Source organism: Pseudophryne corroboree, chromosome 1, assembly GCF_028390025.1.
Source record: "Pseudophryne corroboree isolate aPseCor3 chromosome 1, aPseCor3.hap2, whole genome shotgun sequence".
NCBI lineage: Eukaryota > Metazoa > Chordata > Amphibia > Anura > Myobatrachidae > Pseudophryne > Pseudophryne corroboree.
Genome location: NC_086444.1, coordinates 560132397 through 560151346, shown reverse-complemented (window position 1 = coordinate 560151346; position 18950 = coordinate 560132397). Strand labels below are relative to the sequence as shown.

Here is an 18950-nt window from a genome sequence, read left to right as displayed (position 1 = left end):
AAAAGCCAGTTTTTGCCGTGTAGTAAATGATTGCATGTAATAGGATACAGCTATGTGTCTATATTAGCAAATCATAACACTTAATAGAAGTTCACGCACAGATATAGCTATGCTCATCGTTACTGCTACTGTGCCATACAGGCGTCCAAGTTGCGCCATACAAATAGCGCAGGTAGGTGAAGTAAGGCGTAATAAGGCACAAGAGGATCCACAGCATGCAATACACAGTTTCACCACTGGGTGGCGATTGTTCCACTAATGAAAACTACAGTACAGTGCTGAATAGCAGCGGATGGATATGGCACTACAGAAAACTGAACAATGTAGCAAGCTCGGACAAGCGGGCCAGTGCACATTAAATATAGTTGTTCTGTTTTTATACATTAATACTGCAGGGTGCAGTACAAAATCACTGGAGCAGCAGGCACCCAAGGACAACATGCCTTACAACTGAAAGTTCCCCTCATGCGCTGTATAAAATGATCCCTACATTAAGTAGAAATTTGAACACCAATAGGGTTCAATTGCTGCAAAGTACACACTTGTATTTCATATCTGTGTAAAAATAGGCAGCCACAGTTTTTTTTCTAATTTTCCCAAAACAAGTTCTGTATGTATAAAGCCTCAGACATGCACACAGATATACAGTCAAAATTAGAAAAAACTGTAGCTGCTACTTATTACACAAATATACAAGTGTGGCTTTTTAAATTACAAGAGTGTGATCTTTATGAGACTGAGTTTACTGTACTTCTTTACGGGCCTCCGCTTTGCTTTAATAGGCAGCCTCCCCATCACTAATCCCACCTACTGTGAGACTCGTGATTTCAGGGACTGGGTGCACTGCTTAGTAAATTACAAACACAACATGGCTGGTACACTACTGTATATAAATGAATGGCTCATGCTGTCATTTACTAAGTAGTGTACTCAATCCGTGAAATCGCAAGTCTCACAGGAGTGGGATTGGAGGTGGGGAAGGCTGCCTATTAAAGCAATAGGGAGTCCCAGGAAGAAGTACAGTAAACTCAGTCTCATAAAGATAACACTCTTGTAATTTGAAAAGTCACACTGGTATATTTGTGTAGTAAGTAGCACTTACAGTTTTATTTCTAATTTTGACTGTATATCTGTGTGCATGTCTGAGACTGTATACAAAGTATGACAGAACTTGTTTTGGGAAAATTAAAAAAAAAAACTGTGTGCTAATGTTTACACAGATACACAATACAAGTGTGTCCTTTGCTGGAATCAAACCCTAGCTCACAGGCATGGTAATAATCGGTGATACCGCTATGTCAAGAGAGCTATGGAGGCAGGTGACTGACACCTGCAGTGATATTGCTCATTGTAATTGTTTTGTAATTATTATTTTTTATAGTGCTGTGTCTCCCAACTCTATTGCTGAGTAATCCATTTTCTCTATCGTCCTAGTGGATGCTGGGGTTCCTGAAAGGACCATGGGGAATAGCGGCTCCGCAGGAGACAGGGCACAAAAAGTAAAGCTTTAGGATCAGGTGGTGTGCACTGGCTCCTCCCCCTATGACCCTCCTCCAAGCCTCAGTTAGATTTTTGTGCCCGGCCGAGAAGGGTGCAATCTAGGTGGCTCTCCTAAAGAGCTGCTTAGAAAAGTTTAGCTTAGGTTTTTTATTTTACAGTGAGTCCTGCTGGCAACAGGATCACTGCAACGAGGGACTTAGGGGAGAAGAAGTGAACTCACCTGCGTGCAGGATGGATTGGCTTCTTTGGCTACTGGACATTAGCTCCAGAGGGACGATCACAGGTACAGCCTGGATGGTCACCGGAGCCTCGCCGCCGGCCCCCTTGCAGATGCTGAAACAAGAAGAAGGTCCAGAATCGGCGGCATGAAGACTCCTCAGTCTTCTTAAGGTAGCGCACAGCACTGCAGCTGTGCGCCATTTCCTCTCAGCACACTTCACACGGCAGTCACTGAGGGTGCAGGGCGCTGGAAGGGGGGCGCCCTGGGAGGCAATGAAAACCTATTTTTGGCTAAAAATACCTCACATATAGCCTCCGGGGGCTATATGGAGATATTTAACCCCTGCCAGAATCCGTTAAGAGCGGGAGACGAGGCCGCCGAAAAAGGGGCGGGGCCTATCTCCTCAGCACACAGCGCCATTTTCCCTCACAGAAAGGCTGGAGGGAAGGCTCCCAGGCTCTCCCCTGCACTGCACTACAGAAACAGGGTTAAAACAGAGAGGGGGGGCACTAATTTGGCGTTAGAAATATATAAAAAAGATGCTATAAGGGAAAACACTTATATAAGGTTGTCCCTATATAATTATAGCGTTTTTGGTGTGTGCTGGCAAACTCTCCCTCTGTCTCTCCAAAGGGCTAGTAGGTCCTGTCCTCTATCAGAGCATTCCCTGTGTGTGTGCTGTGTGTCGGTACGTGTGTGTCGACATGTATGAGGACGATGTTGGTGAGGAGGCGGAGCAATTGCCTGTAATGGTGATGTCACTCTCTAGGGAGTCGACACCGGAATGGATGGCTTATTTAGGGAATTACGTGATAATGTCAACACGCGGCAAGGTCGGTTGACGACATGAGACGGCCGACAAACAATTAGTACCGGTCCAGACGTCTCAAAAACACCGTCAGGGGTTTTAAAACGCCCGTTTACTTTAGTCGGTCGACACAGACACAGACAGGGACACTGAATCCAGTGTCGACGGTGAATAAACAAACGTATTCCTTATTAGGGCCACACGTTAAGGGCAATGAAGGAGGTGTTACATATTTCTGATACTACAAGTACCACAAAAGAGGGTATTATGTGGGATGTGAAAAAACTACCGTAGTTTTTCCTGAATCAGATAAATTAAATGAAGTGTGTGATGATGCGTGGGTTCCCCCCGATAGAAAATATGGGCGGTATACCCTTTCCCGCCAGAAGTTAGGGCGCGTTGGGAAACACCCCTTAGGGTGGATAAGGCGCTCACACGCTTATCAGAACAAGTGGCGGTACCGTCTATAGATAGGGCCGTCCTCAAGGAGCCAGCTGACAGGAGGCTGGAAAATATCATAAAAAGTATATACACACATACTGGTGTTATACTGCGACCAGCGATCGCCTCAGCCTGGATGTGCAGAGCTGGGGTGGCTTGGTCGGATTCCCTGACTAAAAATATTGATACCCTTGACAGGGACAGTATTTTATTGACTATAGAGCATTTAAAGGATGCATTTCTATATATGCGAGATGCACAGAGGGATATTTGCACTCTGGCATCAAGAGTAAGTGCGATGTCCATATCTGCCAGAAGATGTTTATGGACACGACAGTGGTCAGGTGATGCAGATTCCAAACGGCACAAAGGTGTATTGCCGTATAAAGGAAGAGGAGTTATTTGGGGTCGGTCCATCGGACCTGGTGGCCACGGCAACTGCTGGAAAATCCACCGTTTTTTACCCTAAGTCACATCTCTGCAGAAAAAGACACCGTCTTTTCAGCTTCAGTCCTTTCGTCCCTATAAGAGTCATATCTGCCCAGGGATAGAGGAAAGGGAAGAAGACTGCAGCAGGCAGCCCATTCCCAGGAACAGAAGCGTTCCACCGCTTCTGACAAGCTCTCAGCATGACGCTGAGACCGTACAGGACCCCTGGATCCTACAAGTAGTATCCCAGGGGTACAGATTGGAATGTCGAGACGTTTCCCCTGCGCAGGCTCCTGAAGTCTGCTTTACCAAGGTCTCCCTCCGACAAGGAGGCAGTATGGGAAACAATTCACGAGCTGTATTCCCAGCAGGTGATAATTAAATTACCCCTCCTACAACAAGAAAAGGGGTATTATTCCACACTATATTGTGGTACTGAAGCCAGAAGGCTAGGTGAGACCTATTCTAAATCTAAAAAAAAAAAAAAAAAAAAAAAAAAAATTTGAACACTTACAAAGGTTCAAATCAAGATGGAGTCACTCAGAGCAGTGATAACGAACCGGGAAGAAGGGGACTATATGGTGTCCCGAGACATCAGGGATGCTTACCTCCATGTCCCAAATTTGCCCTTATCACAAAGGGTACCTCAGGTTCGTGGTACAGAACTGTCACTATCAGTTTCAGACGCTGCCGTTTGGATTGTCCACGGCACCCCGGGTCTTTACCAAGGTAATGGCCGAAATGATGGTTCTTCTTCGAAGAAAAGGCGTCTTAATTATCCCTTACTTGGACGATCTCCTGATAAGGGCAAAGTCCAGGGAACAGTTGGAGGTCGGAGTAGCATGATCCCGACAACAAGTCTCCTGTGCTTAGGGATGATTCTGGACACAGTCCAGAAAAAGGTGTTTCTCCCGGAAGAGAAAGCCAGGGAGTTATCCGAGCTAGTCAGGAACCTCCTAAAATCAGTGCATCATTGCACAAGGGCCATGGTAAAAAAATGGTGACTTCCTTCGAAGCAATTCCAGTCGGCAGATTTCATGCAAGAACTTTTCAGTGGGATCTACTGGACAAATGGTCCGGATCGCATCTTCAGATGCATCAGCGGATAACCCTATATCCAAGGACAAGGGTGTCTCTCCTGTGGTGGTTACAGAGTGCTCATCTTCTAGAGGGCCGCAGATTCGGCATTCAGTTTTGGATGTTGGTGACCACGGAGGCCAGCCCGAGAGGCTGGGGAGCAGTCACACAAGGAAAAAATTTCCAGGGAGTGTGATCAAGTCTGGAGACTTTTCTCCACATAAATATAGCTAAGGGTAAATTTATAATGCTCTAAGCTTAGCAAGACCTCTGCTTCAAGGTCAGCCGGTATTGATCCAGTGGGATAAAACATCACGGCAGTCGCCCACGTAAATAGACAGGGCGGCACAAGAAGCAGGAGCGCAGTGGCAAAAACTGCAAGGACTTTTCGCTGGGCGGAAAATCATGTGATAGCACTGTCAGCAGTGTTTCATTCCGGGAATGGAAACTGGGAAGCAGACTTCCTCAGTAGGCACGACCTCCACCCGGCAGAGTGGGAACTTCATGAGGAAGTTTTCCACATGATTGTAAACCGTTGGGAATTACCAAAGGTGGACATGATGGCGTCCCGTCTGAACAAAAAACGGGACAGGTATTGCGCCAGGTTAAGAGACCCTCAGGCAATAGCTGTGGACGTTCTGGTAACACCGTGGGTGTACCAGTCGGTGTATGTGTTCCATCCTCTGCTTTTCATACCTAAGGTACTGAGAATTATAAGACGTAGAGGAGTAAGAACTATACTCATGGCTCCGGATTGGCCAAGAAGGACTTGGTACCCGGAACTTCAAGAGATGCTCACAGAGGACTTATGGCCTCTGCCGCTAAGAAGGGACTTGTTTCAGCAAGTACCATGTCTGTTCCAAGACTTACCGCAGCTGCGTTTGACGGCATGGCGGTGGAACGCCGGATCCTAAGGGAAAAGGCATTCAGGGAGAGGTCATTCCTACCCTGGTCAAAGCCAGAAAGGAGGTGACCGCACAACATTATCACCACATGTGGCGAAAATATGTTGCGTGGTGTGAGGCCAGGAAGGCCCCACGAAGAAATTTCAACTCGGTCGATTCCTGCATTTCCTGCAAACAGGAGTGTCTATGGGCCTCAAATTGGGGTCCATTAAGGTTCAAATTTCGTCCCTGTCGATTTTTCTTCCAGAAAGAATTGGCTTCAGTTCCTGAAGTCCAGAAGTTTGTCAAGGGAGTATTGCATATACAACCCCCTTTTGTGCCTCCAGTGGCACTGTGGGATCTCAACGTAGTTCTGGGATTCCTCAAAACACATTGGTTTAAAACCAGTCAAATCTGTGGATTTGAAGCATCTCACATGAAAAGTGAACATGCTCTTGGACCTGGCCTGGACCAGGCGAGTGTCAAATTGGTGGTTTTTTTCTCAAAAAAGCCCATATCTGTTTGTCCATTCGGACAGGGCAGAGCTGCGGACTCGTCCCCAGTTCTCTCCCTAAGGTGGTGTCAGTGTTTCACCTGAACCAGCTTATTGTGGTGTCTTGCGCCTACTAGGGACTTGGAGGACTCCAAGTTGCTAGATGTGGTCAGGGCCCTGAAAATATAGGTTCCAGGACGGCTGGAGTCAGGAAAACTGACTTGCTGTTATCCTGTATGCACCCAACAAACTGGGTGCTCTTGCTTCTAAGCAGACTTTTGCTAGTTGGATGTGTAATACAATTCAGCTTGCACATTCTGTGGCAGGCCTGCCACAGCCAAAATAAGTAAATGCCCATTCCACAAGGAAGGTGGGCTCATCTTGGGCGGCTGCCCGAGGGGTCTCGGCTTTACAACTTTGCCGAGCGGCTATTTAGTCAGGGGCAGACACGTTTGTAAAATCCTACAAATTTGATAACCTGGCTAAGGAGGACCTGGAGTTCTCTCATTCGGTGCTGCAGAGTCATCCGCACTCTCCCGCCCGTTTGGGAGCTTTGGTATAATCCCCATGGTCCTTTCAGGAACCCCAGCATCCACTAGGACGATAGAGAAAATAAGAATTTACTTACCGATAATTCTATTTCTCGGAGTCCGTAGTGGATGCTGGGCGCCCATCCCAAGTGCGGATTATCTGCAATACTTGTACATAGTTACAAAAATCGGGTTATTATTGTTGTGAGCCATCTTTCAGAGGCTCCGCTGTTATCATACTGTTAACTGGGTTCAGATCACAGGTTGTACAGTGTGATTGGTGTGGCTGGTATGAGTCTTACCCGGGATTCATAAATCCTTCCTTATTGTGTACGCTCGTCCGGGCACAGTATCCTAACTGAGGCTTGGAGGAGGGTCATAGGGGGAGGAGCCAGTGCACACCACCTGATCCTAAAGCTTTACTTTTTGTGCCCTGTCTCCTGCGGAGCCGCTATTCCCCATGGTCCTTTCAGGAACCCCAGCATCCACTACGGACTCCGAGAAATAGAATTATCGGTAAGTAAATTCTTATTTTTTTTTCTTTGAAAGAGCTGTGTGGATCTCTGAAATGTGCTTTTTGTGTGCATTGAAGACGCTGAGCCAGTCTGTTTCTGTGTTCAGATTTCTACTTAATGTATAGATCATCTAAAAAAAACGTAGTACTTAAACTACAAACATCGTTTGACTTTACAATAGAGACTTCACACATACGCAATGGTGGTTTTCAAAAGCAACACCTGGTGAACGAACACCAGTATTGCACCCAACAGAGACTTAATTCATTACACTGTAACTGAATACACCACGCTGCGACAAGGCGCAGGCAAACGTAATGCAACTAGTTTTTTGCACTACACACCACATGGAGGATAGATGAGCATGACTACATCTGTAGAAGTTAGAAATTATGCAAAAAATTATTTTAGTGGCAAAAGAAACAAACATAAAAAGAGAATTATAAGTGTGAGCGTGCATCTCTGTACTGCCCCACTGTGCTCCTAGTCTCAATGACTAGCCTTAATGCATACATTCTGCATCTGAAATACAAGTTGTCATTTACATGTTACTGTATTTCCTCTATAGATTGTTGTTTTGTTCTATATGATTACATTATCAAAGGGTATGACGCACTTAAAAAGCAGAGATCTGTAACCTGTGACTCTTCCTGTGTTACCGGACCACAATTCCCAATAGTCTGTAATAACTGAAGAGCCACTGGTTGCTTTTGCATTAAAACCATACCTCCCAACATTCACGGGAGGTAAATAGGGACCTTCTGTGTGGCGTAGAAAGGGGGGTGGGGCTTCGTGGTGGTGGTGCTGCGATCGCGGCCACGGTCTCCCATTTTAGTCACAGTGGAAACATGGCCAGCCGGCTGCTGGCCATGCCTCCTGTAACCTCTGTCTCCCGGTATAGATGAGTTGTTCTGCTCTGCACTAAGCAGAGCAGTGAGTGACAGGAGCCTCCCAACTGCCCCCCCCCCCCCCCCCACCCCAAACACCTTTGTATTGCAGTCCCACAAAAATCGTGACAGTTAGGAGGTGTGCTAAAACGTGTTGTGATAATAGCATAATTTGAGAACATAGGTCTCTCATCCAAATAATCATATTGCAGCGATAGAAGCGTAATGTAAGGTTTTAGCAAGTTAACTCTATCCTAAGAATTAAGGAGACCAAAAACAAATATTTGTAAAAATAAAGTAGTACAGGACATTTTGTAGATACCGAATTGTTTATAAACAACCACATAAACCAAGAAACTAACAAATAGCTAAATGCAAAAGAAATGCAGACGTTGAAAGTGAAAAAATATTTATAGAAAATATTGTTATTGACTTTTTTTAGTTCTAAGAAATTAGGAAACAAGCAAGTTAGTCTAAAATGTTCATTAAGGTCTGAAATAATCTAAATACTGAAATAATAGTTTACATCAGTGGTTCACAAACTGTGTGCTGTGGCACCCTGGGGTGCCTCGGGACACTTGTAGGGGCGCATTGGATTTGTAGTCCAGGACCAATTCAAATTATTTATGGTCAATGTGATGGGCAAAACCAGTGCTGGTGGCTCAGTCATAAAATATATGGACAAACAGAAGCAAATATGGTCCCTCACAACACAACAACCTAAGGATGACAAATCAACACAATTTACTTAATGTAATATTCTTTTCAAAATTTCTCAGTAAGAAATTTTTGGCGTAGGGGTGCTGTGCAAAATACATTCTGATACTCTAGGGCGCCGTGATTCAAAAAAGTTTGGGAACCATGGATTACACACACACCGCAAAAGGGAACTGCAATTTCATCATTGTGCAATGGAGTCAAATGGATATTAGAGTGTGCAGGATGAGCTGGCTAAAGGAACTCTGGCGTTTGGACAGTCACTCTACAAAAAAAGAAAGCTTAGACGTTAACCAATTTTGTTATTTAGAAAATAAGAGAATTAATTCCTTCGAAATGTTAAAGTAAACGGAAATAGGTATATGTATTACTAAATCATGCAGTAATGCATAGCCAGAAAGTCACTAACTTGGCTTGAAATGATCTGGGCTGAAAATGGAAATGGTTGTGATAAATACAAATGAGTTTCGATTATATGCTGATGTCTCCTAAAATTGTATTCCTTCATTGCTGGAATCTTGTAATGAAGTGATTAGGGGAGCAATAGTGAATAAATGTTAATGTGTTCTTTAAAAGGCCATACTAAGGCCTCATGCCCACTGGTATTTGTGTTTTTGCAAATATTTAAGCAAAACCACAAGCTATTCTATTACTAGCATTTGATCAAGTTTTTTGAGGGAGTAATTATGTCCCTTCTGTTACCTTTCGTAAATACCAGAGAATGTAACAGGAATGCTAGTAAAAGTGCCAATTGGTCATTAAAAATAAACCATTCTATATTTAGCTCCATTTGCATGTCTTGTACAGTATTTACCACAATTAAAAAGTCAGAAGTACACATGTAGCTAGTGCCATGTGGTATGAGGCCTAAACCCAATCCAAATCTGGTGACACAGCAAGAGTGGTGTTATGAACAGTGTTTGTTGTTGTGGATTACATTAATTTTTTTACACTTTAAGTGAAGAAAACAAACCTTGTGATAAAGGAGAGTTTAACTACAGAGAGGTGGTGTAAAGAGGAGGAAGCCATGTATGCTCAACTAAGAGGTCATTGAGTTGTCCTTATAATTCTATCGCTTTGTGATAAACAAGTGTTCATAATTTCCAGCTGTTGCAGATACAGTTGTGATGTACCTGTTCAAGAGCCATTCCATAATAATGTCCCATAAATGGCACTATAAAAATACAATGAAAAAATCTGTAGCTGTGTATCATTTAATTTTCCAACATAGGTTAACAAGATAAATGATAGTTCTTTCTCATAGGTTTTCATAATAAAAAAAAAAAATAACACTGGCTCTTAATAAAATGAGTTGAGTTGAATTATCAGCTAGGTTTTCATTACAAAACAGTGGTGAATTTGTCTTGATCCGTACGTGGCAACTACATTTTGTGATATTGTGTTCGTTATAACGGGGGCATATTTTTCTGCCTATAAGATAAATCTATGTACGGATTTTTACTATTACAGCCATGCTTTCAAAGTTTTGAAATGTGGTGAGCTGTCTACACAGACAAACTATAGAATGATGATGTTTTGGCGATAGTAACAGGGCGGTTATTTCTGGTAAAACATAGCATTGTTTCACTATAATATTTTAAAGGAACTAAACATGCACAGTAGTTACAGTGGTGGTTTTACTTAATATTCACTGTTGCATTTAAGTCAGGCATGTCCAAACTGTGGCCCTCCAGCTGTTGTGAAACTACATATCCCAGCATGCTCTCACACAGTTTTGCTGTCAGAGAATGCTAAAGCTGTGTCAGGGCATGCTGGGATGTGTAGTTTCTCAACAGCTGGAGGACCGCAGTTTGGACATGCCTGATTTAAGTATTTGTATACACAATTAAGGTGTTTTCCACCATTATTTTATACTTACTCTTTCCTGTCTACAGTAACATTTCTTCCCTGTTGGGTCATGACATTAATTGCAAATACAACCTACTAGCTAGAACTGTTGTCTTGCCTGTAAATGTAGCTGCACTGTGTGATGGTGTGCTTGACTTGGTTTAGATTATCTTTATGACGGCTGAAGGGATGGTAATGCATGATCAGTCTCCAGAAAGCTTGTGCCATCAGTCCAGTTAAAATAAACTAAATATCTACTTGAAAAATGTGGACACTGTTAAATATATTTATGCTGAAAACCATATGTGTACCTTTTTTGTAAATGAGCAATCGGCAATGGGTAGACCTTCAAAGAAGTTTGAGTTCACTTATTTTTACATTGTGATGCAGGTGTTTGATAGCTGGATGTTTCATCATTTGTTTAAGAATTTTATGTAAGAAAAGGACAATTTTTCTATATAATAATAAACTGGGCTCTTTGTCACTATGTGATCTATTTACTAAGCCTTTGATGAAGATAAAGTACCAGCCAATCAGCTCCTAGCTGCCATGTCACAGGCTGTGTTTAAAAAAATGCCAGGAGCTGATGTGTTGGGACTTTAGCTCTATCCACTTTATCTCCCTCTCCAAGGCTTAGTAAATAAACCCCTTAGTAACAGAGTTTGGTGATACAGTTGACCACCATCCGCATTCCATTAATTATTATAGTTTAGGTTTTGTTAAGAAACCAGTTATTGTTAAGAAATAGTAGGTAGGCATCACACTTCTCTCTTATTGGTTAAATAATTCTATCTAAACATAGTATTATTTGTACAGGAGGATTTACTGCAATAATACATGAGCTAATTTGCCATGCACAATAAAGGTAAGTAGATAATGTAAAAGGAAACAACAAGCATGAGCTTTATAACTGGGTGAAATATTTGTAGAAGAACAAATTGATGCATGGAAGATACTGGGAAGCAAGTCTCATTTCTTATTGTATAAATCTTTTTATATGAATCAAATATTTTATATTGGTCAAACACTAGTTCCTTTAAATTGCACTCCTCCCCTTTTTGTGACTGTTTTTAGTCTTGGCTTTCACATCCATTCGGTCCCATTGACGACATTTCCAACCACCACCTACCATTTTCCTCCTCCAAATTCCTTCATTATTGCTTTTAAAAGAGATCTAGACTATTGACCACAATATCTTGATATTGTTACAGTCAGGAATGTGGCTTCCATTCACCTTTCCATTTGTGTGTTGATGTGACATTTTTTTCATTTTATATTTCGGTAGGAGTAATTTTTTTTTCTTTTTTGTTTTTTTTTTCTCCTTGTGTCACCAGTGCACCTATTCCATTCTTCCATCGCTGTGCTCCTGTGAACATTTCCTGCTATGCCAAGTTTGCAGAAGCCCTGATCACTTTTGTCAGTGACAATAGTGTCCTACACAGGCTGATTAGTGGAGTAATGACCAGCAAAGAAATTATAATTGGACTTTGCTTTTTGTCACTAGGTAACGGTTTTTCTAATTATTAGACTTAATTGTGTAGCTCTGTTTTAGGAGACTTAACAAATTTATATTATACTTCATGGGCTATACTGAAGTGGGATATGTGAAAATGTGCATTGTTTTTGTTTTTCCACTGATCACTTTGTGGCATTTGTAAGTGTGCTTACAAATCATTTCAGAATCACTGCAAATTTCCCAGATTTTATGCACAATTTCCAAATCAGTTTTGTAACGATTTTATAAATATAGTTTTGTTTTAAGAAAAATGTATATCTGCGCGCACCAACTTTCATCAGCTATCTTTTATAGTGAGCTGCTTTTTATCAACGGTGCCTTTTTCTATACCACATTGTGCTAGTAGTGTCTTATTTGCATGTATTGCATTTTCTGTTCTATACATCTCATTGCATGTCGGGCACAGAGCTTTTTGGGAGGGATTATCAATTTAAGATTTGCAGGGGAGAGTGCTACTTTTTTTGTCCTGTTTGATATGCGTCGAAATAGGCGCCCTCAAAGTCACCAGATTCCAAAAAGAGAAAAGAATGTGGGACAATAAACAAATGGTGTATCACCCTAGAGATATGTAAAATAGAATAATCACAGTTTTAGGTTCAAATTATGTAGCATTCAGGACATAAATCGGTCATTCAGTCGGTAATCTGAAAGATATAAAACTCCCCTTCCAACAAGTGTTTATGGAAAAAGGGAGAAGCAGAACATAGGGGTCATTCAGACCTGATCGCTCACTAGGGGATTTTTGCACTGCTGAGAGCAGATAGTCGTCGCCCATAGGGGAGTGTATTTTTGCTTTGCAAGTGTGCAATCGCATGTGCAGCCGTCCGGTACAAAAAAGTTTTGTGCAGTTTCTGAGTAGCCCAGAACTTACTCAGCCGCTGCGATCACTTCAGCCTGTCCGAGGACGGAATTGATGTCAGACAGCCGTCCTGCAAACGCTTGGACAAGCCTGCATTTTTTCAAACACTACCAGAAAACGGTCAGTTTCCACCCACAAACGCCTTCTTCCGGTCAATCTCCTTGCGATCTCGTACAATCCATCGCTGGGCAACGATCCGCTTTGTACTTGTACAACGCGTCTGCGCATTGCGGTGCATACGCAGTTCTGACCTGATTGCAGCGCAGCGAAAAAACCTAGCGTGCAATTAGGTCTGAATGATGCAAATTATCCTTGTGTAATAGAAAATGTAATGTTCAGGTTGCACTTACAAACGGATGTAAATAAAAAGCATATCAAATATTCTCCAGACACTTCTGATGAAGGACTAAGTTTGTCTGAAACGCGTTAAGCGTAGCTCTAATACTGTGGACTCCTGGGCTCCTTCAGCTGTAAGCTTTTATGGTGGACACTTATTTACTGGATCCAAACATCCGGAGTGGAAGGTCCAGTCTGTTTTCCAGCACATCATGATCATAAGGGGTCTGACTAGAAAGCTGTTGCTTGGTGCTGTGTGCCGTATGAAGAATATTTGATATGCTTTTTATTTACATCTGTTTGTAAGTGCAACCTGTACATTAAATTGTATGTTACCCAAGGATAATTTGCACTATGTCCTGCTTCTCCCTTTTTCCATAAACACTTGTTAGAAGGGGAGTTGTTTATCTTTCAGATTACCGACTGAATTTCATGTGGTGACGTTTATGTCCTGAATGCTACATAATTTGAACCTAAAACGGTGGTGGTTGTATTTTACATATCTCTAGGGTGATTCACCATTTGTTTATTATTCTACACCCTTTTCTCTTTTTGGAATCTGGTGACTTTGAGAGCGCCTATTTCGGTGCATATCTTTTGTATGATATAAGTTCTGTATAAGTACATTGTGGATGTCTACTATTATGCACTGAGTGTGGCTGCATTTTAAGTTTTATTGCGCACATTTGTCCATAGCTATATACCTACATTGATATGTATAGATGACAAAATATTAAAATTGTTCCTGAATGCTAGCTTTCCTTTAGATATTCCTTGCACTGACCACTGCGCTATTTTTCCCTTTAAGACCGTTCATATGGTTGTTGTTTTTTTTTAATAAAGATTAAAAAGTATGTTATTTAAATATTATATTATGCACATCTGCAGAACATATCTCCTCATCAAAAACAGGGGTACACAGTGGGGCGGCGTGGTTGATCTGACCATGCCAGTTAAAAGCACTTTGAAAATTCATATTTTTGTACGGTGACATTATCTCATTTCCAAGGTTAAAATTTACCAGATGGCCCTCTATATTATTCTTTCTTTGTCCCTAAAACAATACCTGTCTCACTGTGAGTCTTCAGAATGCATTACTTCACAGGCCAATTAAAATGAGTGTTAATTATAGTAAATACAATGCTTGTTTTCAAGATAACATTTTAGAATTTGTCTATGGTTCAAAAAAACAAACAAAACCTATTTGAAATTGTCAGACTGCTCTGTAGTCTGCTATGACAGAAATCCCTCTTGCAGTGTAAGTGGAACATCACATCTGAATGATGTCCTGCAGGCACCAATGTCATTAGACAAAAAAAGTCATAAACTTCCTACTGCTGGTATTTTTGGATGCTGTCAGCAGACAGGGTTTTCCCTATTGGATGCAATTATTTGGTGTCTTAAGATTTATTATTAGTACAACAATATGGCACGTGCAGTGATATCCCAACATGGAGTTTTGCAAAGTAGACTCAATATTACTGTATAGTATAGTCTTTTCACCATTTTCAAATTTGAACATATACTTTGCTTTTAGGGCAGAGACACATCTAAGCTTGTCACAGGAGTATTTATTTTGACATGCTTAGTTAACTCTGTTCTAAGGTATTTTTTGTGTCTTAAATACTACTTGTTTTCTAGCCTTCGTTATTTAGGTTACATAAGAATAGCTGGTGAGAACTACATCCACGGGGCCTTTGTTACCACTTGGGACCTAGGGAGTCTAGTTTTTTTTTAAATAGAATGTTTTTATTCAAAAAAGGATCAGTAGTACAGACATATCATGAAACATGAGAAGTCAGGTAATACAGGATAAGCATTACATCAGTTTAGAGCACGTGTGAACCCCAGGTACATGATACAGTACATCACATGTATACTTGCTCCCGTATTGTCACCAAGCTCACGATGCAAGGAAGAACTAATGTCCGTGAACAGTTTATAGAACACATAATAGACATTTTTAATTTTTCTCCCCAATTATTTAACAGTAACATCTCCACCTAGTAGACCGTAACATAGCCTACATAAACTCCTAAAACACTAATAAAAAAAAACAGAAAAAGAAAGAAAAGGAAGAGAAAGAAAGAACAACAAGAGGCAGTAATACGATAACATAAAATTAAATGTGAGGTGTATAGAGTAGCGAGTAATATCACAGCCTGGTATTGCATAAACCCATAACGCGCACTGCTATCATGGCGCCGTGCTTCTCATAGCGCAAGGGTGGGGGAGGAGTATACAGAGTTAATCCAAGGGGACCATATTTTCTCATATTTAAACATGGCATTATTTTTCATGTATTTATAGCGGTCTTTAAGGAGAGTGTCGTTGACCAGGGCCTTAAATGCCGATATAGAAGGGCAACGTGTGGCCATCCATGTCCGTGCGATGCACACTTTGGCTAGGGCACAAATACTACGAGCATAAAGGCCTTCCCACTTGGACCCCGAGGCAGGACCCCCATTCCCAGTATACAAAATCTCTGAGTCAACACATTCCCAGGCATCCCCATGTGTTCCAGAATCGACCCGACCCCAGACCAAAACACCTGAATGGACGGACACTCCCACACCAGGTGCCAAAAGGATCCCCCAGCGGCCCCGCATTTAGGGCAGGTAGCTGCATTGCCAGCCCCAAACCTGGCCAATCGAGCCGGTGTCATATAGGATCTATGCAAGATAAAGAGCTGTATTTGTTGAAATCGGAGTGACTTGGTCACCACACTTGGGTATTCCAGGGCAAGCTCGCAATCCTCCTCGCCAATGGGGCCCAAATCACCCTCCCAGCGCTCACGGAGTCCCGAAAGAGGGCCTGCGTGAAGTGTTTTTAATAGGTACAAGTAGGTAAAAGAAATCACCTTAACCCGTCCCAGCGAGCTTAAAAAGGTCTTTATGGGGAAATGAAGGAGCGCCGGGGGCGAGTCCCGGAATTGCGACTGCAGGGCATGCCGGAGCTGCAGGAACCTAAAAAAGTAAGAATTGGGTAAACCAAATTCCTCTTTTAATTGCTGAAACGACTTCAATGTACCATCACTGTATAATTGGGATATGGGAGACTATGGAGTATGGAGCCCACACCACCCCGCCCTCAAGAGCTCCCAGCTCAGGTAAAGAAGGAGAGTGCCAGAGGGGAGTGTCCGGGTCCAAACCAGCAAACCCGAGCAGGCCTTTCAAAGCGAGCCATATCTTCATGGCCTGGAAGACAATAGGGGGAGAATAGCGAGAAACATTCCCACTCAACAAAACCTGTACCGGAGAGAGGCCCGGATAGTAGCACTGGAGAAATGCCCATTGTAAAGTGCCGGCATCCCCGCCCTGTATCCAGGTGCTAAGATGTGATAACAGAGACGCATAATCTAGGGAGTCTAGTTTAGGGACTTCTAAAACACAGTATGAGTGAGATATGTAGCATCACTTACTCATTGTCTTTCATTTCTTTAAGGCATGCCTTTACTTGGGTTAGCTGCTAACAAGCGTGGCATGGGTGGGGTGTGTGGCTCTGGGCTAGTAGGCACAAGGAGCAGAAGATGTCTGCTGCTGGGTGCTAGTTATAGGTAATTGTGGTTGGTCTCCAGTGATTAGTTAAGTACTATTATTGTGAAGGGAGTACACTTAGTATATGTATTAAATACAATGGAAGACTACTTTAAGTGCAATAATATATTTTCCAGTAGCAAGTAGGTTTTTTTGCCCTGCAAGATTGTCCCTTTCTAACCAGGGTCACATTGACTACAGAGTACCAATTTCCTTTATAAGACCACTATTTGTACATAAGAGTTCTAGCTAGAACGCTTCACCATATCCATAGTTACTGCTGTCAAATATCATTACATATGAATTTCAAATATACTGTGTATGTGTTTTAGAAGGATTTTAGTACCTAGTATTCTTATAGCTGGAATGATAAGGCACTGTTTTATGTGCATAGGTTAGTTATATTTATATTGCTATGATTTTTACTGACAATTATTGTTGAATATCCTTTACCAGAGTTTGCACTATTCTATTAGCTGCTTCTGTAATGGGCCCTACACACTTAAAGATTTCACTGAAAGATATGAACGATCTCGTTCATTAATGAACAAGTTATTGTTCATATCTTTCAGTGTGTAGGCACCAATGATGAACTATGTGCGGTTCCGCACTTGTTCATTGTTGATGCCGGCTCGTTCATACCTGCAAGCCAATATGGACAGTCTCGTCCATATTAGCATGCAGGGCTATGGGGTCGGGTGACGGGGTGAGTGAAGAAACTTCACTCCCCCCGTCACCCCCCACCACCACCCCCCCCTGCCGCCGGGTTGTCGGGCAGCTTGGCGACCAGTTGCCGAGTGTGCAGGGCCCTTAAGTTTCATACAAAGTCTCACTCCTTTTTATTACAAGACATTTTAAGAAGGTAGAACAGAAGGTTATTACTATTCTTTCAGAGCTTCAGCAAGGTTGTCTTTGTGGAATAAAATAGTATTTGTGCATCTCTAAATTACAGAGTAGTTTTAGCTTGATTGCATCTCCACACACATTGACATTTATTTTTGTGCTTGTATACACTGGGTATTGAGCATTTCATATGATCTCCAGGCAAAGCTATGAGGTAAAATCGATACTGTAGTTACCAGCCAGTAGTAATGTCTGATGCAAAAGGCCACCTATAACACTACTGACACATTGTCATCTGTATAATAAGCAGTCATTTGCAGTATCCGCACATCACTAGATCTAGCCAGCAAAGCTTGCCTTTGCAATTTACAGCATAACATAGCTAATATTTATGCTCTCAAATTTCAGATGGACAAACATACTTCTCAGCAGTAGTATGTCTACTCAGATTATTATCTACCTTTGCCTTTGTTTTTTGTTTTTCTCTAACGTCCTAGTGGATGCTGGGGACTCCGTCAGGACCATGGGGATTAGCGGCTCCGCAGGAGACAGGGCACAAAAATAAAGCTTTAGGATCAGGTGGTGTGCACTGGCTCCTCCCCTTATGACCCTCCTCCAAGCCTCAGTTAGGTTTTTGTGCCCGTCCGAGCAGGGTGCAATCTAGGTGGCTCTCCTAAAGAGCTGCTTAGAAAAAGTTTTTAGGTTTTTTATTTTCAGTGAGTCCTGCTGGCAACAGGCTCACTGCAACGAGGGACTTAGGGAGAAGAAGTGAACTCACCTGCGTGCAGGATGGATTGGCTTCTTAGGCTACTGGACACCATTAGCTCCAGAGGGATCGAACACAGGCCCAGCCATGGAGTCCGGTCCCGGAGCCGCGCCGCCGACCCCCTTACAGATGCCGAAAAGCAAAGAGGTCCAGAAACCGGCGGCAGAAGACTTTTCAGTCTTCATGAGGTAGCGCACAGCACTGCAGCTGTGCGCCATTGTTGTCACACACTTCACACCAGCGGTCACGGAGGGTGCAGGGCGCTGCAGGGGGCGCCCTGGGCAGCAATGAGAATACCTTGTTCTGGCTAAAAAATACATCACATATAGCCCTTGGGGCTATATGGATGTATTTAACCCCTGCCAGGTCTCACAAACTCCGGAGAAGAGCCTGCCGAAATAGGGGGCGGGGCCTATCTCCTCAGCACACAGCGCCATTTTCCTGCTCAGCTCCGCTGCGAGGAAGGCTCCCAGGACTCTCCCCTGCACTGCACTACAGAAACAAGGTAAAAAAGAGAGGGGGGGGCACTTTTTTTGGCGTTTTTGATATATATTAAGCTGCTATAAGGGAGACAACACTTCTATAGGGTTGTTCCTATATATTTATAGCGCTTGGGTGTGTGCTGGCAAACTCTCCCTCTGTCTCCCCAAAGGGCTAGTGGGGTCCTGTCTTCGATAAGAGCATTCCCTGTGTGTCTGCTGTGTGTCGGTACGTGTGTGTCGACATGTATGAGGACGATGTTGGT

The 18950-nt window shown here is 42.7% G+C and overlaps 1 protein-coding gene across 1 annotated transcript in view; it reads left to right on the top strand.

Moving 5' to 3' along the window:
* SLC44A1 (solute carrier family 44 member 1) overlaps positions 1–18950 on the top strand; it is a 297913-nt gene that overhangs the window by 189638 nt on the left and 89325 nt on the right. Inside the window, exon 6 of the mRNA XM_063914149.1 lies at positions 11684–11853. Within this exon, the coding sequence (XP_063770219.1) occupies positions 11684–11853 (170 nt within the window). The remainder of the gene's footprint in view (positions 1–11683; positions 11854–18950) is intronic.